The sequence below is a fragment of the Aethina tumida genome, chromosome 1 (genome assembly GCF_024364675.1).
Source record: "Aethina tumida isolate Nest 87 chromosome 1, icAetTumi1.1, whole genome shotgun sequence".
Taxonomy (NCBI): domain Eukaryota; kingdom Metazoa; phylum Arthropoda; class Insecta; order Coleoptera; family Nitidulidae; genus Aethina; species Aethina tumida.
The window spans coordinates 78,738,470-78,766,384 of NC_065435.1; the positions used below are offsets into that span (position 1 = coordinate 78,738,470).

Genomic DNA, 27,915 nt, shown 5'->3' on the forward strand with positions numbered 1-27,915 from the left:
TTGAACATTTTCGGACGCATGTTTCGCATCATTACCATACATGAAAATCCAAGTAAACTAGCAAATTATCGTTGGCAAATGCTTCCATTACATTTTTCATGATATATTTATATATGAAAGCGTGCTTAAATGTTTTTGTAATGTATCTAGGACCTAAACTTTCATTTGAAGTTCCTAATCCTATTTTATTGAATTTAGATTCATCACATCAAAGTATTCTTGGCCAAAATTCTGGAATATAATTAATATATTTTTGTGAAAACTTTAGTTTTGTTCGAATATTATATTTTGATACCACTGGTTTCTTTAATGAAATATATCTTTAGTAATTTTGTTCACTACACGCACTAATACTATAAGACTCATATTTTAATTTTTATAAATGTATTGCTTCATATTTGTTAATAGCATTGTAAATTTAGGAGTATCGCTACAGTGCCACAAAACGTAAATATACTTGAATGTACTATTTCAACAAAATCAGAATAACATGTACTTTTATGTCGTTTTTGAGATGTGTAACAAAAAAAGCAAAGAAGCGTATAAAATATTGAAATCTTTTTTATATACTTCCTGGACAAATTTTGAATTAAATTTTTTTAATATCTTCCAAAAAGTGTAATTTTAAATGTTGTGCTATTTCTCTAGCCACCACTGTATATATAACATTTTTTATTATCTCTTTTTATTGCTTTGCACTAGTTTTTTCTTTTTAAATCCTTTTTGGTCCATAATCAAAATGCACTCATATAAACAAATAATGTGAATTACTGATTTCGTACGTATAGCATCGATTTAAGACTAAAGAAAAAAATCCAACGACCACAAAATTAGCGATTATACATTTATTATGGCCGCTTGATAAAAATTTAAAGAAAAAAAAATCGATTTATGTTTTAAAAATAGAAATTAAAAAAAGTGATCAGAAAAAAATATTTGTGTAATTAAATTGCTCATCAAAAAATATATTTTAGATTCGTTTATACAAATCGAATGTATAAATTTTAATATATTTTTCATTTATTTAAATAGGTTCCGTTAAGTAGTCGAATTCTTTTTATATTTTTTTATTTCCTTTGGCAGACACCTCTAAAACCATTTATATATATATGTATATATATATATATATATATATATATATATATATATATCTATATATATATATATGTATATATATATATATATATATATATATATATATATATAAATTCTACAGGATCTATGTAATAAACAAACTAAAACCAGCAGAACCGTGTGTATCCGATTATGAGTAATTTGGCATCCAAATTTTTACATTTTCATTTCTTTGATCTGTGTAAATCTGTAAAAATATTGAAGAAGTTCTATCGTATGGAAAGTATTTAATAGTATGTTTTTTATGAGAAACAAATTTCCAATATTAACAAAAAATACCTAGTTCAAATGGGTTGAACATACACTATCGCTCATATGTAGAGCAAGAAATTAGAAAACAATCATTTTATTAAAAGAACAATTCTTTTTAATTTAAATTAATTTTATAATTATTAAATGTCTAAACATTTCGTACCTCAATTTATATACGGATATTTTTATTTACAAAGCTTTTATACAACATTTTATTTTGGGCAGGTTTTATAAGTAAAGCAACCAAACCCTACATTCAATACAGTTGATTTTATAATTTATTTGTGTGTCTGACTACGTTCATTAAATCTAAAAATGAGGTGGCCATTTATCGATACAAATTAAACAACAAATTGTAGGAAAGTTCCTGAATTGTGAAAAGTAGAGTAAAATTTCAGTAGATTTAATAAATCTAAACAGATCGAGGACGACTTCCAATTTTAACAGAAGGAATACACTGGAAGGAGTTTCCAAAATTGATAGAAAACGGAAGACCACCAGAACTGTAGACACGAAAATAAAAAACACTTGTTGTTCACGACACTTTTATCAGCACATCAGTATGTGGGTGAATACCATAAAACGAAGACTAAAACTATACAGCAGCGAAACCACTTTTTGCAAGAGAACATGTGAACTGGACAGATGGGCAATGGAAAAGAATTTTGGTTTCCGATGAAAGTCGGCTCTAATTATTCAAATCTGATAGCATTTCATAGGTGAGAGGACCAATTAATGAAAGGTATAATCCCAAGTACACTAGATCCCAATGTGAAGCATGGTGGAGAAGGCGTTATGGTTTGGGGATATTTTTCTGGGTTTGGCATGGGCCCACTAGTCAAGTTAGACGGGATAATGGATCGTTTTGTTTATCGTGACATTCTTTAGAATGATATGGTTCCATTTGACAAAGGTAACATGAGTTTAAGGAGAACCTTCCAACACAACAACAATACGAAACACACGTCTAATTTGGTTAAAGAATGGTTCGCTTCTCAAGGAGTACGTGTAATGCCTTGGCCAGCACAAAGCCCAGACCTCAATTCGATGGAAAACCTTTGAGAAAAAATTGATCGGAAAATCCATGCAAAAAGATTGTCAAATTTGAATGAACTCTACGAGGAGGTTCAAAATCTCTCAAAAGAAATTTCGAACTATTATATTGAAAAGCTACTAAAATCAATGAGAAAAAGGTGTTTAGAAGTTATTAAAAATAATAGATATTAAATAAAAGAAGGCTAAATGTACGTAAGGTTGTTTTATTTTATAATTGCTTTTTTTCATCCTTGAATATTTTTCAAATTTTAATAAATATCGACAATAATACGGATATTTAAACGTCAAGACAGATAAAAATTTCTAATGTTGCTCTACATATGAGAGATAGTGTATATACATACTAGATTTCTGCTAGACCTTGCTATATTTGTAATTGAAATTACGTGAAAATTTATTCAGTTGTAATTCCAATGGTTTTGGAATTAACTAATAGATGAGTAATAACTGTTTTTATAACGAAATGTGATTTATTTTAGATGCTGGTTTAAGTAAAATCATAAACTGTTGAAACTGTTGAATGAGTCAGGTGATATATTCTAATATGTGTGAAAAGAAATTCTTTGGTGATTATCAAATCATATAATATTAAATTTTATTAGTTTTTTTCAAAATTTTATTTAAAAATTAAAAAACGTCAGCGAACAGTAAGTACAGCACCATCTATGTGGTAGATATAAAACATGCTTTAGTATGCTTTACGTAAAACGCTCACATGTTAAGTGAACGTCTTATCAATATTTATTTAACAATTACAGAGCATCAACAAAGGAATAAACATATAGAAGCCACCACAACGAATATATTAATATTAAAAATGATATTAATGCGTTAGGAAGTTATAAGAAAATAATTTCCACTGATTGCCCCCACCAAAACGAAGAATGTTAAAATGTCTTGTGCGGTCGAAAGACGTGGCGCCACCTCGCGACCGTCGTCTGCCAAATGATAACAGCAAAGAGCAGAGAGCGCAGCAACAGCACAGGCAACAGCGGGCATCGTGTTCCTGTTGTGCGCTAATCAGAACCGCAGAACGGCGAGCCGCCTCGCACCAAATGGCAGTGCCTTAAACTGTTGTACGCGAACCGGCGCACCGAATGAAATGTGAAACGAGCCGTGCGAGTGCCCAACGAACATGTGTAATGTACCGCCGAAGTTTTATCAGTTGTGCCGTCTTTGTCTCGCGGGTGATAACGATGCCTTGTTTATGTTCGGCGACGGCGGCGGCCAGGACATACCGCGCCGCATCATGACGTGTCTCTCGATCACGGTGAGTGTCTATCCCATCATCCAGATACACTGCAGTGTCCGGAGATGGATATAGTTATTTTTTTGGGTCCTCTTCGTGTTGTCGCGGAGGTTTCCATGGCTGTTGTGTTGACGGGAGCACGCAGCTGCACCGGATTCCGGTTATTTTGGGATGTTTCGCCGACCGACGTGTATAAATAATCCACTTTTTTGTCCCGACACATACACACATACACACACATCTGCCGTGCGTGGGATTCGAGTTGCATTGTGGATCGGAATACAGCCGACCAAACCGCCAACAAATATCATCGACAGACAATAAAATCAACAAGACTCGCAACGGTCCGCTGGCATAGAGAAAGTTTTTGGCGAAGAAACGGCCAGATGATACGGATAAGATTGAGGGATTTGATAACGCGAGCGTTCTCTTTGTTCGCGTTGTGCAACTAGGATTCGGATCCGATACGTTTCTTGCGACATTTCGAACGTTGCCCGTAATACAATTTCTTGTTGTTCGGTGTTAATTTACTGCTTTTCAAATATCACACGGTGATTCGTGTTCAATCTGATCGATTTGGCTTTCTAAAAGTGAATGTTTATATTTTTGACAGATCGATTGTTTACTTTTTTGACACATGTGATTGACGATGTGTTTTGACAGAGGGTGCTGTAAATTTACATATTAAAACACAATTTATTTAATTTATTCTTCTAGTTAATGTCTAATGTGATCTTTTAGTTAATTGTTGTATCTTTCGTACTTTTCAAGATATTCTGGGATAAACATACTATAGCTCTTTTTAAATTTTCAATTTTTAGTTGTTTTTCACATTAAAACATAATTTATTGAATAGAAATTATTGAAGTTAATATCTGTTTTATTTGATCATTAGTTTTAACACTTTTGTTAATAGTCAAATGTATACACATAAAAGGAATATTGATATTATTGTGTTAATTACATTATTTAATTATTTTCATACTGTTGTTTAATGTTTATGTTCACAATGTTTTGGTCATTCCGGTTAATTATCGACCTGCGATTTTACAATTACAATTACAATTACATTACACAATTTTTTACCTTTGTTGTTCTATCTAATAAATATCTATCAAATATTAAACATGTTGTCTTGATAACTCATACTCATCATAAAATTACATTACATGTACGTAAATATGTAATGTATAATCTATAAAATCAAGTGAAATTTATGTCAATTGAAGAAGTAAGAAATTCTATAGGAAAAATTGTTAACAACAGAAAATAGTTGCATCATTTCGGGTACCACGAATGATAAAAATAGTGAAATCACATTAATTATAACCTGATGACTAGGATGTTACTCATCATCATAATAACAACAAAAAAATGAGTGTAAAACTCGAAACAAACACAAGTAATCACCGTTTCCATTGATAAAATTCCTTTACGACAGTTGTAAAGACACATTCAATCAGTTCATGAAGACAAACGAATTCCTGATTTCCATACTTATGCGTTAAAGATAGAAACGGTTCGAAAATTCCGATCGACATTAACATTGTTAAAGGCGGTTTCCCCTCATTAAGTTTGCACGGATAAAGGAAAGGACAGGCGAACGCCCAATCCGCGACCGCAAATCGCACGCTCAAGGTTTCGTAGCTCCGTTGGTGTCATAAACCATTTTTAAAGATCCCAATCGCTTGGTGGAAACCGCGGAAAAAGAAACTCTCGATCAATTTTCAAGTTAAATTAGTAAGTGAATGTGCATTTCCTGTCCTGTTTGAGTTAAAATAGTCGAACCATTTCGGACAAAAGAGCCAAGAAACCTTCAGTCCAATGATTATAATTATCAGAACATCTGTTGGTGCTTCTCCATTGAACAGGCACCGGTACAAACCGCACGATAATGTTTTAAATTATCGTCTCTAAATATACAGTCGCTATTTCAGTCCGTATCAGTCTTCCTCGACCGCAAATCGCTCCGAATCGGTCACCTTTATCTTACATCGAATAAAAAGAAGAGATCGTCACACATGTGTCGGACAATTATGATGGGGCCCACAGTTGCGCAAGAGGTCAATGTTTTTTAATAAATCCGACAATTGTGTACGAGCAAACGGGCGTTCGCGCCTCCCATCCGTCCTATCCGTCCTATCCGTCCGATCCGTCCGGATTTGGAAAGTTGGTCGCAATTAAGACCGAAAGTGATTCGAGAACGGACGGGTCGTGAATGCAAACCGAAACGTTTGTGTCTGTCAATTCTCATTGGATTTGAATCGTATATACGTCAATTTAAGCTTTGTTTCCTTTTCTGTTGTTGTTGTTGTTGTTGTTGTTGTTGTTCACATTAACACTTGCTATTACGTGTTAGCAGTTATTGAGAATGCGAAATCAATTTTTGATGAGAATGCTGGAGTATACACCAGATTAAAGCTTTTTTAAAAAAAATATCAGTTACTCCAAAAATAAGAAACAAACATTGTGGGTCTTAACTTTTATACTTTCTAGTGCTATAATTATGTTTTACTATACATAGATTATTATATTGTTTTATCTAAATATGTGACCAAATGTGAAAACTATTTTTTAGATATTTAACTAAATACAAAAGCAATTTTTGAAGGAAATTAAAATACACACACACGACATCAAAACTTTTGGACGCCCCTGGTAATATAGAAACAAAACATAATGCAGTCGACTCCTGTTAATTCAAACTTTCGATAATTCGAACCTCTCTATAATTCAAAGTTATCACGAGTTCCCTAGAAAATTTCTTTATATTTCGAACTAAATCAATACATTTTATGCACTTGGTAATTCGAACGAAAAATAAAAGTTTGTGTTAGTTATGAGTCCTAAAAAGTATAAACGCTTGACGATTGCTGAAAAGAAGAAGTTAATCGAAAAAGTAGAATGAGGTGAAAAGAAAAGTGATGTTGCAAAAGAATTTAAGAATCCTCTGAGTACTCTATAAATAATGAAACACAAGGAGAAAATTTATTCTGCTCAAACTGCTGGAGTACGTAGTAACTACTAAAAACTTAAACCCTTAGTGATAGGAAAATCAATGAAACCGCGATGCTTCAAAGGAGTAAAATTGTTTCCTACTGATTATCGTAGATAAGGGCGCACGCAAATTACAGTTTTTTGTCATCGTGCAAAATTGTTCAACAATGTTTTCGTTTACTTTTAACACAACATTGATTATACAATACAGTTTCAACGACACTTGCCATACCTAGATCACCTGTGATCAGAATAGTACGATTATTCCAAGAGAGTGGAAATGTGCATAGATAGTCAGGTGGTGGACGACTAAGAGTAACAAAAGAAAGGGAGAATCTTTACATAGTCAATTTTGTACAACGCAATCATAATGTTACTGTCACAGTTGTACGAACATAATTTAGAAGAACCTACTGTAGATTAATATCTGCACCTACAATCCGAAGATGACTTGCTGATTCTAATTTAAGATCCAGGCGACCATTAAGAGTGCCTAGACTTCTAGGCAGCATATAGCCATCCGTCCAGAATGTGCTCAAGAACACATAAATTGGCTTTTAGCGTAGTGGAGAAACGTTCTTTTTTCAGACGAGTCCAGGTTTGGTTTAACGAGTAACAGCCGACGTCTGAGGGTTTGGAGGTAACCAACACGTGTCGCACGACTGACTTTTTCCAAAAAAGTAATCCCATGGGACAAGATCTGGGAAAAAGGACGATAAGGTTCGAACCCACCGCACAAAAAATGTCCTAAAGACGTTAGAAGAAGCAAATGTGCAAAGATTGAATTGGCTAACGAACTCGCCGGATATGAATCCGATCGAGCACGTGTAGGATATGAGGTCAAACAATTTTAAGGAGACTAAATCCACCTACAACACTTTAAAAGCTAATAGTAACATTTCAAGTCGAATGGGCTAACATTTCGCAAGAAGACACCAATAATTTGACTCTTTCAATGGCACGGCGGATTAATTCACTGCTTCCGAACAGAGGAAGGAATACATAGTATTAGAGTATCTATGTCTTTCTTTAAAATACATTATTTTGCAAATTTTCAAACCCAGAAAAATATCCTTAAACCATAACGCCTCCTCCACCGTGATTCACAGTGGGTTTCGTTTGCTTGGGATTATACCTTTCATTAATTGGTCCTCTCATCTATGAAATGCCATCAGATTTGAATAATTGGAGCCGACTTTCATCGGAAAACAAAATTATTTTCCATTGCCCATCTGTTCAGTTCATATGTTGTCTTGCAAAAAGTAGTTTCGCTGCTCTTAGTTTGCAGAAATGAAGGGCTTCTTTGCTGGTTTTCTACCATAGAGACCAGCTCTTTTTAGTTTTTGTTTAATGGTACTGCGGGATGCGCTGATAAAAGTCTCGCGAACAACAAGCGTTTTTCTTTTCCTGTCCAAAGCTCTGTTAGTCTTTCGTTTTCTACCACTTTTCGGAACACCTTCCAGTGTATTCCTTCTGTTAAAATTGGAAATCGTCTTCGTAAAGATCGATTTGTTTAAATTTAAATCTACTGCAATTTTACTCTGCTTTTTACCATTGCGGAACTTTTCTACAATTTATTGTTTAATTTGTATCCATAAATGGTCACTTCTAGTGATTTTTAGCTTTAAGGAACGATATCGGACACAGAACTAAATTATAAAATCACTTGTATTGAATATAGGGTTTGGTGGCTTTACTTATGAACCCTGCCCGAAATAAAATATTGTATAAAAATTAAGTAAATAAAGATATCCGTATATAAATTAAGGTAGGAAATTAATTTAAATTAAAAACAATTATTCTTTTTTAACATATGAGCGATAGTGAATAAATCGTATTTGCTGTACAGTACCGTACCGTATGTCACGTAGCTTGTCTTCCACTCGTTTAATTTAATTTGTGCCATCGAATTGCGATCGAAACACAATAAAAGGCTCATTGAACGCTCGACAAACGGTTTTTGCCCAGGCTTTTGTCTGTGAGAACGGTCTTGACAATCTTCCAAGAGTTAGAAAGTGCTTCCGGTGTGTTCGAACGCGGCCACCTTATCTTTATCTAACTGGTGCTCGTTCCGTGTAATACATGCACACGTAACCAAGTTTAATTTTCGCCTTTTGTGCAAGTCGTCGAGTTCTCGTTCTGCAACCGGAACATTTGATAATGTACGTTGCGTTTTGTTATTTCGGTTTAAAATTAATATTGCGACCGAAACGTTCAGTTTCTAATCGGATTGAATTAACAGCGGAATAGTAAATTTTAATCGGAGTCACATTAACCTGTTGGCATTAATTAGGTATTATTAGCAACATGTTTCGACACATTAATAACAACACACTTCTACAAATAATGTATGGCGATTGCACAAAATGCAGTTTATTAAAACCGAACGCAAAACGCTGTCGATTTAATTAATGATTATCTTCTGGGTCACGCTAATGGCGGACATATACAGCTGGTCTTAAACGTTTTGTGTGATTAATTTTTCATATCATATCATATCATAGACTGTTGGTCGGTATATTCGATATATTCGATATATTCGATATATTCGATATATTCGGTATATAAAGATCGTGTCATCAAATACATGAATATTTCTCGGATCCCACACGAGATATATTGATAAAGTGTTTTCTTTGTCCGACAAGAAACTGACGTAACCAGCACAAAAATCCGACGCATTAGAACGTGGCGTACGTAATCTTTGGTGTACCGTTATGGCAACAGAAACGTGGGACCGGACCGAACAATTCTACTCCTCTTATCAGCCGGTCTCGTCTAAGTTAAATGAGAAACGGCCACTCCGCAATTTTCGTTATCAGGCCGCTAGATTGTCCGCCCAAAACGGTGTAGAGAAAAGAAATCTAAATAAAACAGAAAGAGACCCCGATTATTTATTCGTTTCGTATTGACCACATCAGCGGTAAAATATTCCGTTCTAGCTCGCCTTTGTCTTGGGATACCCGTTCCGCGTCGTCGCCCGGTTTTTTCTCTTCGTTTCACGATCTCGTGGGGGGATTAATGTATGCAGATAGATAACGAAACGGAATACGGCTGATAAAAGTCGGTAATTGCTTCGGAATATCGCCATTAAAACGCGGCCGAATGAAAAAAAATTATAATAAGTCTCTTTGTGTTCGTGCCATTCGTACCGGTTCTTGTTATTTGTTCTCGGGTTGTTTGTAAAGTGTCACTGGCGACGGGTGTTAATTAATTGAACGAATTCAGAGATCGATTCATTTTTCGTTTGTTTATCGTTTGTGTTGGTTATTCGCTGTATCATGGGGACATACAGGATACACGAATGTGGCTCGTACTTACAATTGTTCCATTCCAATAAAACGGGAGTCACGATTTGATGACTGATGAAATTAGATTATTAATGTTATTACATTGTTTTTTAATGATCACCAATTCAAGTCGAAATGTATTTTCATGTACTACAAATTCGTATACATATGTATACACATGCTGCTAATTACTGTAGCAACTTTTCAAACTGTTCAATGTTATGGCCACAAATAACTATTTTACTTAATGTGAACTCTTCAAATAATATTAATATGTACACTAATATTGTTTTATACTTTTATTTTAAAAACTAATCTTTTCTTATTCTCCAAAATGTTACTGTTTATTTTTCTGAATTCAAATAAACAATTTTGTATTTGTGTTTGGGGTTGCTATCATGTAGAAACACACACGGTATCGTTTTTTCAATATGTGGCAGCAATACTAAATGAGGGTGAAAAGTAACCTCCTTGGGAATGAAACTTATACACTTATTCCAGCGATTTTACAACTTTTTGATCTCGTGCGAAAGGTAATTTTCCGGGAAGTCTGCAAAATACTCTTTCGCGAACTGAATTTTTTATTGATGAGCCATCTCTTGAGGTTTGGGAAAAGATAATGGTCCGATGGAGCTAAATCTGGCAAATAAGTTGGATGGGGAAATAATTGGAGCAAAAACAAATTTTTTTTCGCTTTATGTGAGGCCGGTTCGCAGCAATTTCGGCCTTCAATCGCTTCGATAATGCGCAGTAATACTCGCTATTGATGGTTTTTCCTTTTTCGAGGTAGTCCACGAAAAGGATGCCATGACAATCCCATCGGAGGGCCTGTCGGTACGGACTTCATCGGCAGTGGAATTTCTGCCACCATGAAACTCTCGAACCAATATTTCACGGTGTAATCTGAAGGTGAATTAGCCCCATAATATTTAACCAACTTTTGTTTTGTTTCCTCTCAAAAAATAATGTTGTTGGAGAGAATGAAAATCATGATGCCAAACACGTAACCAAAAATCAGCTGTCGAAACAAAACTAAGGGCTGTATCGCGTTGAAATTTGACATGTCGGCCTAAATATGAATGGTCTTTAAGGTATCATAACCTTTCTCGCGATACCAGCGCATTTTGGTAGTTAAAGAGGTTACTTTTCACCCCATCTAGTACAATGACAAAATAGAAAATTTCCCATATCTTAATTAAACCATCACCCTGTTTCACAGTGAGTCTAACAAAAGTTTTGTGTGGTGTAACACAAGCTAAACTGTCATTTTAAAATTATTTAAATGTAGACCCTTCACTAGAAACTTCCTATCACCACTGTGTTCTGTTCTGTAGCCCAGTGTTTATGATCCTCAGGTAATCGAAATGGAGCCCTCACATTTTTAGTAGAAAGCAGGATTTTCTAGACAAACTCTCATTCATTAACCTTCTTGTCACAATCCTTAAACTAAATTTCAGCAAGTCGCATTTCCTTCAAATTGGCGTTCATTTGAATTGACGATAAGAACAGATTGTTTTTTACATTCAAATTATCCATTTTTCGACTTCTTCGACTTTTTAGAACTCGCTAAATAATTTTCATAGCTATCACTTGCCCTTCTCTATTAATGCACGACTGGCTCATTAGGCTGTAAACTCTTAGCAATCTCCACTAGTTCCTTTCGGTTCTGCTAAAGCTAAATTATAATTTTTCTTATAGCTGATGATACAGTTTGGCTATGGCCCATTATTAAAAAATGATTGTAAGCAAAAAACTTCTAGTAAATGAATGACTGAAGCGCGACACGGATCATTGAAATAGTATAAAGTAAAAAGTTATTGTAATTTTGTCCAATGAAAAATAAAAAATGTATACAGAACATTAAAGAATAAAATTAAATTGTCCAAATATGTCTACTCTGGACACAACAATAACAGAAAGGAATAAACTTTACATACACTAGAATCCAATTTAAGTAGTACAGCTCATATTTTAATACGTTTTCATAAGTTTTAAATTATGACCACTACTGTCTATTGCAACATTTTCTATTTAAAAAACAAGCCTCTCTTTTGTAATACTTAATAAAACAATTTTTTTTAAAGTTTTCCAACTTCTGCTGCTTGTTTTATTGAAAATGCAACCAAATGATTTGTAATTTAAAGAAGAAAACAGAAGCACTACATTTTTCCAATTTACACAGTGAGGTCCCAATTCTTGAGTAAATAGAATAATAATAAATATTATAATTATAATTAATATAAGCAACTTCGTGCGCGCCTCTAAAGAAATTCCACACCATACTGTTACAAAACCACCTCACAAATGTCCAACTACGGCTATTCGACAGACAGACAGACTCATCTGTGAACAAACAATTAAGCCATTTGTTGCAGACCATGACAAGCAGTGATGCTCCCTGTTTAATAGAGAATGTCGAAAACGTCTTCTGGTTCTCAGACCAACTTCATGCACCCTTCTTCTATAGTAGACAGATTTACGTGATAGCAATGTCTATATCTCGAAGCCTAGATGTAGAGAATGTGCGGTTTTGTCTAGCAAAAATAATCAGAAAACGGTAGCTTCTTCTTGTCGCACATCGTGGAAAGTATTATGTTCAAATCCAGAAAATACTATGCTAAATATATGAAAAATAAAATAAATTAACATACACACCGTCTGGGGAGACAAATATTCAAATACTACTGGTCAAAATAAATCATATTGAAAATATTTATATAATATAAAACTATTTAGTCTAGTGCAAATGATCCACTTCAAAAGTAATTTTGGTAACCAACGTAAATTTGAATTTGTTAATTAACCTTTTGGTATTTTACACAATAGAAAATTTATTTCAAATTAAAGATTGTTTCATTGTTTATAGAAATATGTTTGTAAAAATATGAAAATATGTTTACCACAATTTCCTCGATATTTGATAAAAAACGAAAGTCTTTTTTCTAACCAACCTAAAATTACTTAATTTAAGTTTGACAATTTCTTATCAATATTGAAATAATATAAAGTACTTGCCTATCAATTAGTGCAGAAATATGAGAATATACACTGCATTTTTTGAGATTTTTGTAAATTTATTGTACGGATTTATACAAAATATTGAAAATATGTTAAATACTATAAAGTAAAAAGTTATAATTTTGTCCAGTGAAAAATAAAAAATGTACACAGTAAATGTAATGTAAAGAACAAAATTAAATTGTCCAAATGTGTCTGTCCGCTCTGGACACAACAATAACAGAAAGAAATAAACATTACTATGATCCACTTCAAAAGTATTTTTTGTAACCAATGTAAAACTGAATTTGTTAAATTTGGTACCTTCTGATATCTCACACAATAGAAGTTTTACTTTACAAATTAAAGATTAATTGTTAATTGTTAATAGATTGGTGTAAAATATGAAAATAATTTTACCACAATTTACTAGATATTTGATAAAAAACGAAAGTCTTTTAAAACCAACCTAAAATTACTTAATTTAAGTTTGACAATTTCTTATTAAAGTCAATATAAATTATATATCGAAGATTTTTGTAAATGTATTGTATGGATTTGTGTAAAAAGTTAAAATAAAATATGTTTCACAGTATTCGAGACATTATTAAATAATGTGCCGTTTTAAACCCCTTTTTATTTTTTTTATTGTTTAAAACGACACTCTTGACAATCGGTGCAAAAAAAAACGTGTTGCGATAAGAATTCATGAATTCCCCATTATAATTATTTCATCACAATTGTTAATCAAAATTCATTGTTTTTCTATTCACGAATTAATTATGACGAAATTTATATCTCATTTTAGCCGCGACTCAGAATAAATTAGCATTAATAATGTGGAAGTTTACAGGTTTTACTGCCGTTTATTTGTTTTTTAACCTTAAATGGACCACGATTAACATTAAAACTAGATTGAACGTATAGGAAACCGACCGACGTAACCAAGATAAATTGGTTTACTAGATGTGAGAAAATTTTTCGGACAGGAAACAACGGAATCGAATAAAAAAACGGTGATAACCCGACTCGAATGCACGTCTCGACGAGAATTAATCGATTTGCTCGTACACTTTCTACACTATAAAGTGTCAGTTTGTCAAATTATAAAGATCAGGCGTGAGAACACGAATCGTCACCACCGAAATGCAAGCAAGCAAGCAAGCAAGCGTCCAATTCAGAAGTCCTTGGATCCGTCCCTTTGTCTTTAATCCGCCCCGATCGGCGTGTAATCGAAAATAACCGTACCGAATCCGAGTCGAATTGCCGTGATTCACGGCGAAAAAATTACGCGAACCCGGGGCGCGGATCCATAACACAACAATCATAAAACGCCCCGGGGCGGCTGACGCAAAAGCGACTCGTGTCGCAACCGATCGACCTATTATGATAAACACAAACACGCCGAAACTGTGCATTCGGTGTTTTCGGTTTCGTCTCCGCTTTGTTTTGTGGTCGGCGAGGTCAATTTATTTATTTTATACACAAGTAGATTTTCGTTTGTAAACATATTGTTCATTTATTTGTTGGATATACTTCTATTAATTATACCTTCATTTATTAAAGACAAAATACGAAAACTTCTTACATATAAAAATATAAACTTGCTGATTGATGTAAAAATATTAAAATACTTTTTTTAACAGTTTTCGAGATAGTAGATAAAACCAAAAATAAATAAATGTATTAACTTAATATTTATTATTACTGTTCACATCACAACACATCACATTAAAATTTGTATTAGTGTTTATTACAGTTTTCCAGATATTTCACAAAATACGAAAGCCTCTCGAAAATTATTGCACAATTATTTAAATGTAAATAATACAGGGTACATATTAAATTTAAAAAAATTACATATAATTTTCATTCTGGACTGAAAGTTTGACTGTATTTTATAAAATATAAAAACCAAGTAAGTATTGCTTTTCATAAGTTTGTTGTTTATCAAAATATGAAAATACTTATATTACTTATTTAATAAATACGAAAGTCTCTTTTGAAGAAAACCAAAAATAGCCACTCTTATATTATCTTTTAAATTAGAAGCATAAATATGTAGGTTTTACTGTTTTCAAGACGATCGAATTTGTTTTACATGAAAAGAAAGAATTATGTTTGATACATAACTTCGGTCTGATAATGATGAAATGAAATTGGTAAAATGTTACAGTTATTTAGTTTTTTATGACAATTTACTGATAAAAAGAAGTGAGACTAGGAATAATCACACAGAAATATTTGCATTTCCAACGAAACGCCTCGTTTATTTTTACTTAACCGAACAAGAAAATGTTAATCGTTAGATGACAGCATTCGTTTTTAAAGTGTCCGGCTATCTCTGCCAGTGAGTCATTCCTGCGACTTGATTGATCGCGCGGAATCAAGAATGACACGGCGACGGAAAATGGGAGGCGCTGTTTTATATGCGAGATTATTGCGAGATGCCGGCGCGCTAAAAATAAACACTCGACCGACAATGGAAGTTTATGTAACGGGTGGAATTTTCCTGATAAGTTGCCGAAATCGACAAAATCATATCATCATATATCAGATCGGAGTGCAAATCTATGATTACGGTTCTGTTCTTCTTGTTGCGCAACCGTTCAAACCGTAACAATGAGAAGATATTTGAAAGTTCATTGTGTGCGCTTTGGCAATGGTTCTCGTTTCTCGGTGTCGTAAGGTTTTGGGAAAAGTTATCACTTTTCCACAGGTGTTCTTCAACGATTTTTTATACTTTTAACGATTTAAATCGCATACAATTATGATTGACGACAAGAAAGCACTTTTCGGTTGATCATAATGGGTTTTTAACTAAATAGAAAAGAATCGGAAATTTCGAAGAGAATGTGAATCACGAAGTGTGAAATGTTTAAGCCAACAATGATGCTACGTGATTAGATTAGGTCGATTAACTATGAAATTTTAGCATCGGACACTTTCAAACTGTTTCTACCATGTCCAGAAACTGTCTATAAACAAGATGTCTCTCTAACCGACTTCTTGTTTATTGAATAATTTCAAAATGCACTTTAAACTTTGTTGTTATTACACGGAATTTCCAACTGTGTATAAAGACAAAATTTCTATTTTAATCTTTTGAATCAATCAACATAAATACTGGAAATTTAAAGGTCGACTTGTTCACTATTGATTGACACCAAAAACTGTATCGGTCAAATAATATAATTTATTTCTGTGTACTTTTACTGGAGAACGTGTTTAAAGCATGTTTAACCGTTAACCACTTTTGAAACCTATTCGTCCAGATTTTTTTGCTAGACACACATGGCTAATAACAAGTATTAAGCAATTACAGATAATTTTAATAATAATAAATATATTCCTGCATATTTGAAACTGAACCATTTCTGGCATTTTGATAATTTATGGTATAATGAAACATTATTTGTGTTGCCTAAAACTTTTACTCACTCGCAGTGGTGGAAAAAAGTATGGAAACTTCAAATAATTTGAATTTTAGTTATAATGAATTTTATTGAGGATATCAATTGGCGTTTTATATTACAATTGTGTATTCCATTCGGTTGTCCATTTACACTTATAAATTCTTTTTGTTTTGTCTTATTGTATATCCTTGAAAAAGTACATCAACAAAAATCAAAAATATGATGTGTAACTATCAAAGAAAACTAAGAAAGTCGAGAATGGATTTTGCCAGGGAACATCTTATTTGGACAACTGGTAAATGGAATATCGTTTTTTGGAGCGATGAATCAAAATTCAACTTATTTGGTTCTGACTCCAACCAAAATGATTTCAAGCAGTGTTAGATGCTCATTGACATGCGACAAAATTTTAAATTACATAATTGTGTTTTCCGCATCTAATAATATATAATATTAAATAAAATCTTTAAAATAACGTTTCACGTTGTTGCAAGGGACGGTCATATTATTATTTTTTTAATTATTATAATTAGAACTAAAATACTTCAAATAAAAATACTTACAATAAATCAAATTGTAATTAATGTGGCCACTTAGATTTACATTTTATGTTTGTAGAGCAACTTTAAAAATTTTCATTTGTCTTGATAAAAGTGTACGTTTAAATATCTATATTAGTGTCGGTTATTAGTGGGTGTAGTTAGGTATTTATTAATATTTGAAAAATATTCAAGGGTCAAAGGTAGAGCCACTTTAAACGAAAATGTCACGATAAACAAAACGATCCATGCCAAACCCAGAAAAGCATCCCCAAACCATAACGCCTCCTCCACCATGCTTCACAGTGGGTCTTTTGTACTTGGGATTATACCTTTCATTAATTGGTTCCCTCACCTATGAGATGCCATCAGATTTCAATAATTGGAGCCGACTTTCATCGGAAAACAAAATTGTTTTCCATTGCCCATTTGTCCAGTTCACATGTTCTCTTGCAAGAAGTAGTTTCTCCGGTGTATAGTTTGCTGGTTGTCATTAGAGACCAGCTCTTTTTAGTCTTCGTTTTATGGTACTCACCAACACACCGAGTTCGTTTATTTTTTCCTGTCCACAGCTCAATTAGTATTGCGTTTTCTACTAATTTTCGGAACATCTTCCAGTGTATTCCTTTTGTTAAAAATGGAAATCGTCTTCGAAATGATCGATTTGTTTAAATTTAAAATTACTGCAATTTTACTCTACATTTCACCATTCCGGAACTTTTCTACAATTTGTTGTTTAATTTGTATTGATAAATGCTTACTTCTAGGCATTTTTTGTTTTAACGAACGATGTCGGACACAGAAATAAATTATAGAATCAGTTGTATTGAATATAGGGTTTGATTGCTCTACTTATGAACTCTTCCCGAAATAAAATGTATAAAAACTATGTAAATAAAGATATTTGTATATAAATTGAGATACGAAATGTTTAGGCACTTATTAATTATAAAATTAATTTAAATTAAAAAGAATAATAATAATGTGGCCATTTATATCTACGTTTTTATTCATAGTCAACATATATCTAAATAAATCATATCACACACTCAGATGTCTAAGTATATAATAATAAAACCTTAATTATTAATTTATTTTTAATTTTATTTTCATTAAGGAAAATATTGTAAAATTTAGTTTAATTATTATTATTTATTACAAAAATAATCCACAAATATCATACGTTATGTTTAAATATTACAGAATAATAAAATTTAAATGGCCGATAAACGGTATTTATAGGAAACATAGAGAAATTTTGTCTTCACAGAATCACAAGAACTTGTTCAAAGTTTACATTGATGCAAAACATTTTATGTATATTGGTGGGAACAATAACGCCATTACATATTAATATAATATGGTGAAAATGTAGCTACTCGATTTACAAAGGCCATATCATGACTACCATCATTAACTTGATTTAAATTTTTATCTGTAAAAAGAAAACTGAAAACTCGAATTAAACCTTACAAATCAGCGCACCATAGAGTGAATTATTTTTCCTGTTAGAACATGACTATTTAGATATCTATATATATATATGATAGATTAGCGACTGTTAATCTGTCTTTTTAGTTTGATTAAAACACTAAATTCACAATAATACGCTTTATTACAACAAACGTACTTTAACCCTCGACATCTAAAGCTTGACTGCCTGGTTCTTTCTTAAGAACTGCCCCGATTATTAAATGTAAACAAATACTTCAGATTTGCTTATAAAACAAAACTAGTCTAAATAGATGTGAGCACGTCGCATCGGTCCATCGGTGAAGGTGATGACGTAAGCTAACACGGCCTTCCTGACATGTGGGGCGTCCTCGCACCTTCCGCAGTTTTGCAAAGATTCACCTGACACCGGTAATCTGTAAACATTATAACAGCAGTACAAGCTCAAAATATATTCGAAGAACTAAGTCTAAACCTTATTTCATTTAACAAAATAGACTGTTATGTGGCACAGTTAACAACCACCAGAAGCTCAGAGGCGACTCAACCATCAACAGGTCTGTTACACCCATGACTCTCAAGTGCTATCAAAAGATACCATATTCTAGCCAGGAGCTCAGAGGCGGTTCAACCACTACCAGGTCTATTACCCGCTTGTCTCACAGACACAGAACACAACAATCTAAGCCTGCAGAGCAGGGACCTTAAAAATAGCCTGCCGAGCAGGGACCTTTAAACATAGCCTGCAAAGTAGGGACCTTAAACATAGCCTGCAAAGTAGGGACCTCAAACATAGCCTGCGACGCAGGGACCTTAAAAATAGCCTGCCGAGCAGGGACCTTAATCATAGCCTACTAAGCAGGGACCTTTACATATAGCCTGATACACAGGGACCTTAAACAGCCTACTATGCAGGGACCTTTACACACATTCACACATCAATCTTATTAAATAAATCTATATCCATCATACCTTATAGAATTTCTGTATCTGGCCAGGTTCGTAACTGTTCATGCGCTGCTGTTGTAGTTCTACCTCGGCTGCCAATCCTTCGGAGTGCGTACCTCTCATTAGGTAAACAATGCGTTACCTCAAAGGGTCCGTGATACTTTGGTTTCAACTTTCCTCTATTCGACAGCTAATAGCGACATCTAATCCTAACGAACTTGCTTCTGTATGTAGTTCGGTTGACAATTCCAGATCAAAAATGTTGAAAATCGGATAAGATGTCAATCGTACATTTTCACATTTACATGTCCATTCAAAAGATTTTCCCTCACGTAACAGTGCAGATATCGGTGCTGTTAAAGTTGCAAAGTTTTTCACAAGATGTATAAAATATCCAGCCAGTCCTTTTTCGATCACACCTAAATATTTCACAGATGTTTGGAAAAAGTTACATTTTTGTATATTTAAGGGCGTCAGTGTCCTTTCTTAAGTTCTTAAGACATTCTTGAATGGGTCGAGCAGGGCACATCACATCATCAAGAGATCAAACGGCATTCGGTTGTTCTTTTATTTCTTTCGTAACCCACTCGTCCATTCCTGACAAATTCAAGTCATATTCCTCAAATGCAATTTCTAAATCTTACAAGTCGAAACTGCGCTGCAGCCACACTTAAACCTTCTGCGCAGTCATCTTCAATGTTGCTTGAGTAGTTTGGGCGTTGGCCATTGTCGATAAAATTTCCATGTTTTGTTTTTGGAATCTGTTGTTACTTTCTTGCTGCTAGTCTCTCTCCGATGCACTTTCGGTAATGTTCACAACGTTCGGACTTACTGCGCGGTCGCGTTTTTCACTATTGTCTGTTCGTTCACAAAGAAACACAAAAAAAAAAAAAAATATTTTTTTAGGTCCTCTCTTCCGGAAATAATTCACGAGAAGATATCCCACTTCTGATGATAGATTAGCGACTGTTAATCTGTCTTTTTAGTTTGATTAAAACACTAAATTCACAATAATACGCTTTATTACAACAAACGTACTTTAACCCTCGACATCTAAAGCTTGACTGCCTGGTTCTTTCTTAAGAACTGCCCCGATTATTAAATGTAAACAAATACTTCAGATTTGCTTATAAAACAAAACTAGTCTAAATAGATGTGAGCACGTCGCATCGGTCCATCGGTGAAGGTGATGACGTAAGCTAACATATATATACACTTATAGTTACGCCAATTATTTTCTTTTTATCCTGTTTGATTAATGATAAAAATCCATAAAAAAGACTTATTGACACTCTAATTAAAACGCACGTCACAAGTGTAATTTTCTCGTAACGACAGAAAAACATTTCTGACTAATCTCACCGATCGATAATGATAAAACATATGATGTTACCGTCTTGAATACACATGTGTGTGCGTTTTCCAATGTTTAAAAATAGCCGGTGATCGGACACGAAACCATATCAGATCCGTAAACTTAACAATGGCCGGTTGCAAAACCGCACCGCCGTAAAATTGCCCACCATTTCCTCCCTTCCGTTTTTTATACACGTTTTCACTCCATCGATTGATTATGGCCGTCGGTTAATGTTATCATTGGAGCCATATGGTATATCTCGACGGAAACCATTAATAGGTCGAACTTAACAATTTATGCACCAATTAACTCAATTCGGCTCCACGTTCTGCGCCGTTCACCAGTCATTAAACTTCGTTAATTAGTTTATTCATTTTCCAGGTTTCGAGAGAAGATCCCCTGCCACATACAATATGTACGAGATGTGCGGAACAGCTGGAGGCCTTCAACAAGTTCAAGGAGGTCGCCAGGAAGGCCGAACACCTCCTCAACGAGTTCCTCTCTTACACCAAACTCCTCACCGGTAACGATGAGGTAAATAAAAGTCACATGTACAAAAACAACAAAAAGCTTTATTTAAATTAAAAAAATATATTACATAATAGCAGCAACAGGATTATATCGGATTTCGCTGACAAATGGATAATTTCTCTTCTTGTATCTCATGTAGAAAATGGCTCCGCCAATCGTCAGTCCCGTAATAACAAGGATAATGGTCAAAGTGATCATTGCCATTTTCATTGTGTTATAACCTTTGTCCACTTTTTCCCTGTGATAAGGGGAGTTCTCCTACAAATAAATCTTTAACTTCAAATTTATTATCACGATAATGTACTTACCGGTTTCGAGTTGCAAATCTCGCTGCTGAGTTCAAAGACTTGCCGCGATTTAGCGAAGTTTTCGTCGAAACACGTTGGTCCGTCCAAATTTCTGGTGATCCTGCTATTCAAATTCTCCGTGATGTCGAGCAGATCACAACTGCACGTCAAAGGATTGTCTTTGAACTCGAATATCTTTAATTGCGGCCAGTTCAACAAGTGCCGGTCAATGTTTATTAACGAGTTGTTGTTCATGTAGACTTCCACGAGGTTCGTATGTTCAGAGAAGGTCTCTTTGTCCACTATTTTTAACAGGGGGTTGTTGGATAGTTGAAGTTTACGGAGAACGTTCAAAGGTGTGAAGGTGTTTGGCAAAATTGTCTCCAACCTATCCATGTTGTTCAAGGACAAGTCGATTAAGTTTCTAATGCCTAAAATGCACATATTTAAAATTTACTTTATTTAACCAACCATTTTACCTATGAAAGATTTATCGGTTAATTCAAATATTGGATTGCCATCAAGATTCAATTTCTCCAAAGATTGACTGAGTTCGTTCAAAGTAAAAGGTACGAAATCTAAGGCGTTGTACGACAAGTCCAGTTCTACCAAATTTTTCAAGTTCCTTATAGTTCCTCCGGTAATTTCCGTCAGTTCGTTGTGAGCCAAATTCAGCCTCTAAAACAACACAACATTGCTAAAACAAATAACAACACAACTGAATAATTTCACCTCTAGTTTGTCTAAGGAGTCTAGGACTCCTTGTGTAACGATATCGAGAACTCTAAAATCGTTACCCTCCAAGTTCAACTCTTGCAAATTGGGCAGAAGTTTGAATGCATTTGGTTTGAGGGTGTGTATTTTGTTGTAAGCTAAATCAAGACCTGTCAACGGCAAAGAATTCCAAGTGCCGTTCACGTACGGTCCCCTGAACACAATTTCGTATATGTCCTCGCTCTCGAGCAAATTGTGGCTTAGGTCGAGGAAGAGTAGGTTAGGTGTGTTGGAGAACACTTCGGCTTCTAATTTGTCGATTTGGCAATATGAGTAAACTAATTCTAAGACACTATTTGTAGCTGGTTGTTTCCTTAATGTGCCTGTAAGAATTGTTTTGATGACTGCTTATATGATTTATATAATTGTAGCACGTACCGATGTTGTTACGGCTAAAGCTAGCGTAAAGGTCCTTCGTCTTTGACGGCCAATCGGCGATAACTTTGTCCACTCTTTGATCGTCACAGTTTAGAATATACACTGTGTCCTTATCCTCGCATTTGCAGATTTGGCAAATGTGGTCTGAGTTGAAGAATTCGTCATCTTGTTTACTATCCTGAATTGCTAAAGCAACGATCAATACGAACTGAAAAAATGAAATCAAATAAATATAAATTGCTAGATTAAGTGATAAAGAATGTGACAACTCTTGAAAGGTATTTATTAAATAAAATACAAAAACAAACGCTATAGAAATTATCGATTAACCACGCAGATATAATTATTATTAATGAATCATTATTAATAGGAATTACCTTTAAAGGTGAAAAATCGATGACTATATTAATAGTAATTGTCATTAACATATGTGCGTTTATTCTATTTGGTAGAAATTGTCTGAATATTATCATTTAAAGGTGTGGTGTGATGACGAATCCGAATAAGAATACATTTTTAAATTAATTTTTCATTCACATTATTTACATCTATTTAAATATTAAACTTTAATTCAGGTGTAAAGTATTAGTTTACATTGTTCAGACCTAAATAAACATTTACATCCGAATTGTATACATTTACTTAACTAAATAAATATAGGACAACGTACCCCAAATTTGATCGAACCGAACCCAACCATCATGTATGGTTTCATTTATTAGACTATTTTCTGTCGTCTTATCAGATAGGTATATACTTGATTGTTGTTATCTTATTTACATAATAATTTATTATCTTGTAATGTTTGCATAGCCATTGCTTTGTCATTAATAAGTAATTCGGGCATTTATTTGTAAAATAGGAAAGGATGAGACAAAGCGAGAACTTGATCGACCAAATGCTGATCGCCCAAACCGTAGTTAAAACGGAACCGGACCGGCCCGAAACACCCGTCAATTCGATCGAATGCAAAGTCGAAGTGGACGATCACCATCCCCTCATCAAAATCCGCAGCGAGTCGGCACTTAAATATCCGGACATGGAACCGCAGGTGACGTGCACGCCGGTCGTGCGCCAAGACCAGCGCGAAGAACCGCCGACAGAACCGGCCGATCTGTCCAAGCCGAAACCGGAAAATCTAACGTGCGTACCGGAAATCGATTTCATAAAGGAGGAAATCGCCGACAATCAGTCAGAGTGCAGCAACAGTTCGGATCCGGAAAGGCTGGAAGTCGACATGTCCCAGGCGCCCGAGGAACACTCGAATTCGACAACGAACAGCGCCTCCAGTCCGTTACCCGAGCATCCGCAGATACCGGAAGACGACACGACGCTTTGGAACACGCTGTCGCAAAATGGGTACAATCCTCAGATGCCGCTATCGAATGAGGCCACGCAGCTGCTTCGGAAGCTTATCACTTGTAGGAAATTAGGTGATTTATCTACGCTATTTAATAATTATTGAATCTAATGATTGATCATTGCTAGGTATGAGCATAACAAGCATAACGCCGAGCCAACCGCACATCCTCAACTACAGCATGTTCCAAGACAATCACAAGCAAGACGACCAACCCTTGAACATGGAGATGAAATCTTCCGCCAGGAGAAAGCAAAGTTTCCCCACAAAAGCCGCGGTTGAAATAGAACAGACGAAGATGGAGACCGACTCCAAGGATGAACCCGAGGAGTATCTGCCGGACTTCACCGGAGGCAACGCCTGGTGCAGTCTTCAAATGAAAGGAGGAAAAGTAAATAAATAATCTTCATGGTCTGCGACACATTCTAATGATTTCATGCATGTTTTCAGGGCGGTAACAGTCCAAATATGGCGAGACGGGTCGATTTGATGTGTACGAATTGTGGCACACAAACCACCACTATCTGGAGGCGGAACATGAAGGGAGAGATGGTGTGCAATGCGTGTGGGTTATACTACAAGTTACACGGGGTGGATAGGCCTGTCACGATGAGGAGGGACACGATTCACACGAGGCGCAGAAGGCCTAAGGCTGTGGAAAAAGAACGGGAAAAAGGTGAAGAGAACTGTTCAAAATAATTAAATTTAACAGTACTTATTGTTTTTTTTTACAGATTACCAAATCAAGAATCCACTAAGAGGTGAGTGTTAAACAATATCCGCTTTGGGAGGAATCACTTAAAAGAAATCGATTCCCTCATTGCGTGATAAAGATTATATTATTATTTTCAACTTTTACCTATTGCAATCAGTTTCAGATCTGCAAATGAAATATCCACTTCGTGGTAAGTAAGACTAATTGAAACAGTTGCAGATATATACGCCAGTAACATGTTTGATGCTTTTTGTTCAGTTTACGGTAAATCGGCACGAATAACACGCATCAGAGGTATGTTCCAAAAATCACTGTCAATTTTTCTTTATTGGAACGTGTCTTTATTGTACATTTTTTGTGTTAATATGAATGTGTTTCGTTTAGTTTTAGTGTGTCTGGTGCATGTTTTTGTCGTTTTGTCGTTACATGTTTCAGTTAACACTTGATGTTTGTTAAAAATGTTATGTTGTTTGTTGTAGTAATCGCACCGAAAAGCAAGGGCAGCATTTCAGAAACAACGGACACGGAAGAAATGCTGACGGCGCTGCGCAGACAGCTTCAACCCCACCTCATAATGGCACTTCAAGGCCAGAAGAACCAACCCACCTTGCCCAACCAAGTAAACCCTCTAGCCCCCATTTTACATCCATTTATAATAAACTAATCGTTCCTTTGTAGGGGTCGAAGTATCCATTCTTGCCAGCGGGTGAATCGCCGGGCGGTTCGGCGCCCGAAGCCGATTCAGACGACGATTGTATGGAGGATCTGCCCCTGAATCTTGTGTCGACGCAAATGCCCACCGAAACCGAGTCGCACTAGCAGGAATCGCCTTTCCAATCGCTGCAAACATCTTGAAAATTCACTCTCTGATAGAACGAATCTCGGTGCAATTGTTGTTGGACGCGTGTTTACGTTGCAGCCTTTCGAAATGCCAGTATATAACACACCATTTTTTATTGGATTAACCCCCAAGTGATATTGAATTACTTAAAAAAAAATAAAAATTTTTGTAGATATTTTTATTAAATGGGCTGCGTTGTTTGCGGCGTCGGATTTCGATCGTTTCCAGTGCTAATCCCGGTTCATTCTGTGATAACAAATACTCAAATATTATTTAAAAGCAATTAATAACCACGCCTTTGTAAACAACGCGCCAATTAAATTGATATGGCGTTGCATAAGTCGATCATCCAAAATTTTGTTTACTGATAATATTCGGTAGTATAAAAGAAATTAGTTTATTTTATTTGACAGATTTTAATTATAAAATTGATTCATTTCCAAGTCGATTTTTGCAACACCTTTATATATACTTTTATATAAAGTAATAATGATCATTTTGTTTATCGATTAAATGTCGATAAGCAAATTGGTTGATTATTTCTTATCGCCCTCTAAAACCAGTTTACTTATCCAGTACTTATACGAAGTAATACTCATTTTTTTATATACACACCCACCTTTTTTATATACATACTGCAGATTGTGATATTTCCACAAGCGCATTATAAGTTTTTATTACGTGCCCGTAATAAAAATGTCGGAAACTTAACCAAACCCTTGTTGCTTAAGCCAGTAGTACCTTAATTTTAGTGTTATTTAGTTTATTTTTGTCGCTCGAATAATCTCCTGTCTTACACACCATCCAAAAATACTCTTTGACCCAATAATACTCGTATTATAAATGCTCTCTTTTTCAGTACGATTTTGCCTTTTTCTGACCAGTATATTCTCTGTTCTCGTTTTTTATTATTTTTTAACGTGTGATTGACCTCCATTGTATATAAAATCACTGTTTTCGACGTCGTTGACGTCATTTTTTGTATACCATAACCAGTTATTTTATACGTTAAGATTTTTTATTATTATTTTATACATTAGTAGGTTTTAGAGCAATTTTTTTGTATTTAAGCTTGCAATGAAGTTTTCTATAGTCCCGGTTTGTTTAAAATCCGGACAATCCGTAATTATGAGTATTAATGTTATACAATTTCACGCCAAATTATTAAAATGATATTTTTTGGATATTTTAAGACTGGATTATCTCGGTATTACAAAAATCAGTATTAGGAAGTTTTGGAAATTGGATTGTCGGCGGATTTGGAACATTCGGGCAGCCCTCGTAGGTGTAGTACCTATTAGTATTAACATGAGTGATATTTCTTAATTTTAACCCTAATTTTATTTTTTTATATTATTAAATTAACTTATTAAAATTTTCGACATCAGTATTGAACACCTTTTTATATTTTTTAAGCTAATGCATTAGTTTAGATTATATTTTAATAATTTGGCAGCTTAACTCCCATTTAATTGTTGCGTGTTAACATATTTTATGCATTTTGGTCGTATTTATTAATAGTTACAGGGTGTAAGTTGTTTGAATTGGTGCATAATTTCAGAATAGTGACTTTGTTATAAGTAAAAATCTGTTGATCTGCATATTTTTATATTGTTGAGTGATTGTGATTGTTAATAAATTTAATTAACAAAAAAAAACACTTGCCCGATAATTTTAGTCGCAGCGCAGTTGTATTTTGTTTCGAGTTTAATTTTATGTAACATGTTAGTTATATTTGTGTGGATATTTGTATTTTTCCTGTCTGTTTTTACTTTTTCATATGAATATTTATATAAGAGTGTTTACCCTACTACAAAACTATGTAACTATAAATTGGCTAAACTAGAGATTACTTAGAATATTTTTTTACAAATAAATAATGGCTGCTACTTTTTATTTATTTAAATTTCCTTTTTTTAAATTATTTGGACTTCTATTTGGGCAAGTCACTAGAATTTATTTTTATTATTTTTATGGTATAAGGGGAAAAGAAAATTTATTTATTTATTAGAAGTTCAACACCAGGTGAGATATATATTTTTTAAATTACATAATATTAACTACCCTAATTCTTAATTGGCCGACTATGCAGTCGGCTGCAGAATGGCATTACCACTTTCCAAACAAAATCCTTTGCGACCCTCTCTCGCTAAGCCCCGCCCAGAACCCCAAAAAAATGTAGGCCATAAAACCCAGGTATACGTAACAATTGCGGGTCAAAAAATTTACTCCTATCGATTATATAATAAGTATTTCATATTTTTGGAAACACTTCTTGAGAAAGTTAGAGATTGACTAAATTAAAGAAACTTAGTTTTTGTAAATTATTATCACAGGTTGTC

The 27,915-nt window shown here is 34.3% G+C and overlaps 2 protein-coding genes across 5 annotated transcripts; one reads left to right on the forward strand and one right to left on the reverse strand.

The window, feature by feature from the left end:
* The first annotated feature begins 3,336 nt into the window (after positions 1 to 3,336).
* LOC109609350 (uncharacterized) lies at positions 3,337 to 27,462 on the forward strand. Of its 4 annotated transcripts, none has more exons than XM_020026007.2 (10): positions 3,337 to 3,712; positions 21,069 to 21,221; positions 23,520 to 24,090; positions 24,146 to 24,408; positions 24,468 to 24,693; positions 24,752 to 24,778; positions 24,890 to 24,922; positions 24,991 to 25,026; positions 25,212 to 25,351; positions 25,411 to 27,462. In XM_020026007.2, exons 1-10 carry the CDS (start codon positions 3,578 to 3,580, stop codon positions 25,549 to 25,551), a joined length of 1,725 nt encoding a protein of 574 aa, XP_019881566.1. In that variant the 5' UTR covers positions 3,337 to 3,577; the 3' UTR covers positions 25,552 to 27,462. The 4 variants fall into 4 exon arrangements, with proteins under 4 accessions (XP_019881566.1, XP_019881572.1, XP_019881580.1 ...); XM_020026013.2 differs by having other exon boundaries at positions 3,338 to 3,712; positions 24,896 to 24,922; XM_020026021.2 differs by lacking the exon at positions 24,991 to 25,026 and having other exon boundaries at positions 3,340 to 3,712.
* LOC109609376 (leucine-rich repeat-containing protein 70) lies at positions 21,240 to 23,366 on the reverse strand. The gene is made up of 6 exons (XM_020026040.2): positions 23,328 to 23,366; positions 22,658 to 22,865; positions 22,238 to 22,602; positions 21,985 to 22,183; positions 21,527 to 21,936; positions 21,240 to 21,476 (listed from the first exon to the last, which is right to left on the reverse strand). The coding sequence occupies exons 1-6, from the start codon at positions 23,358 to 23,360 to the stop codon at positions 21,282 to 21,284; spliced, it is 1,410 nt and encodes a 469-aa protein (XP_019881599.2). The 5' UTR covers positions 23,361 to 23,366; the 3' UTR covers positions 21,240 to 21,281.
* Positions 27,463 to 27,915: the final 453 nt, after the last annotated feature.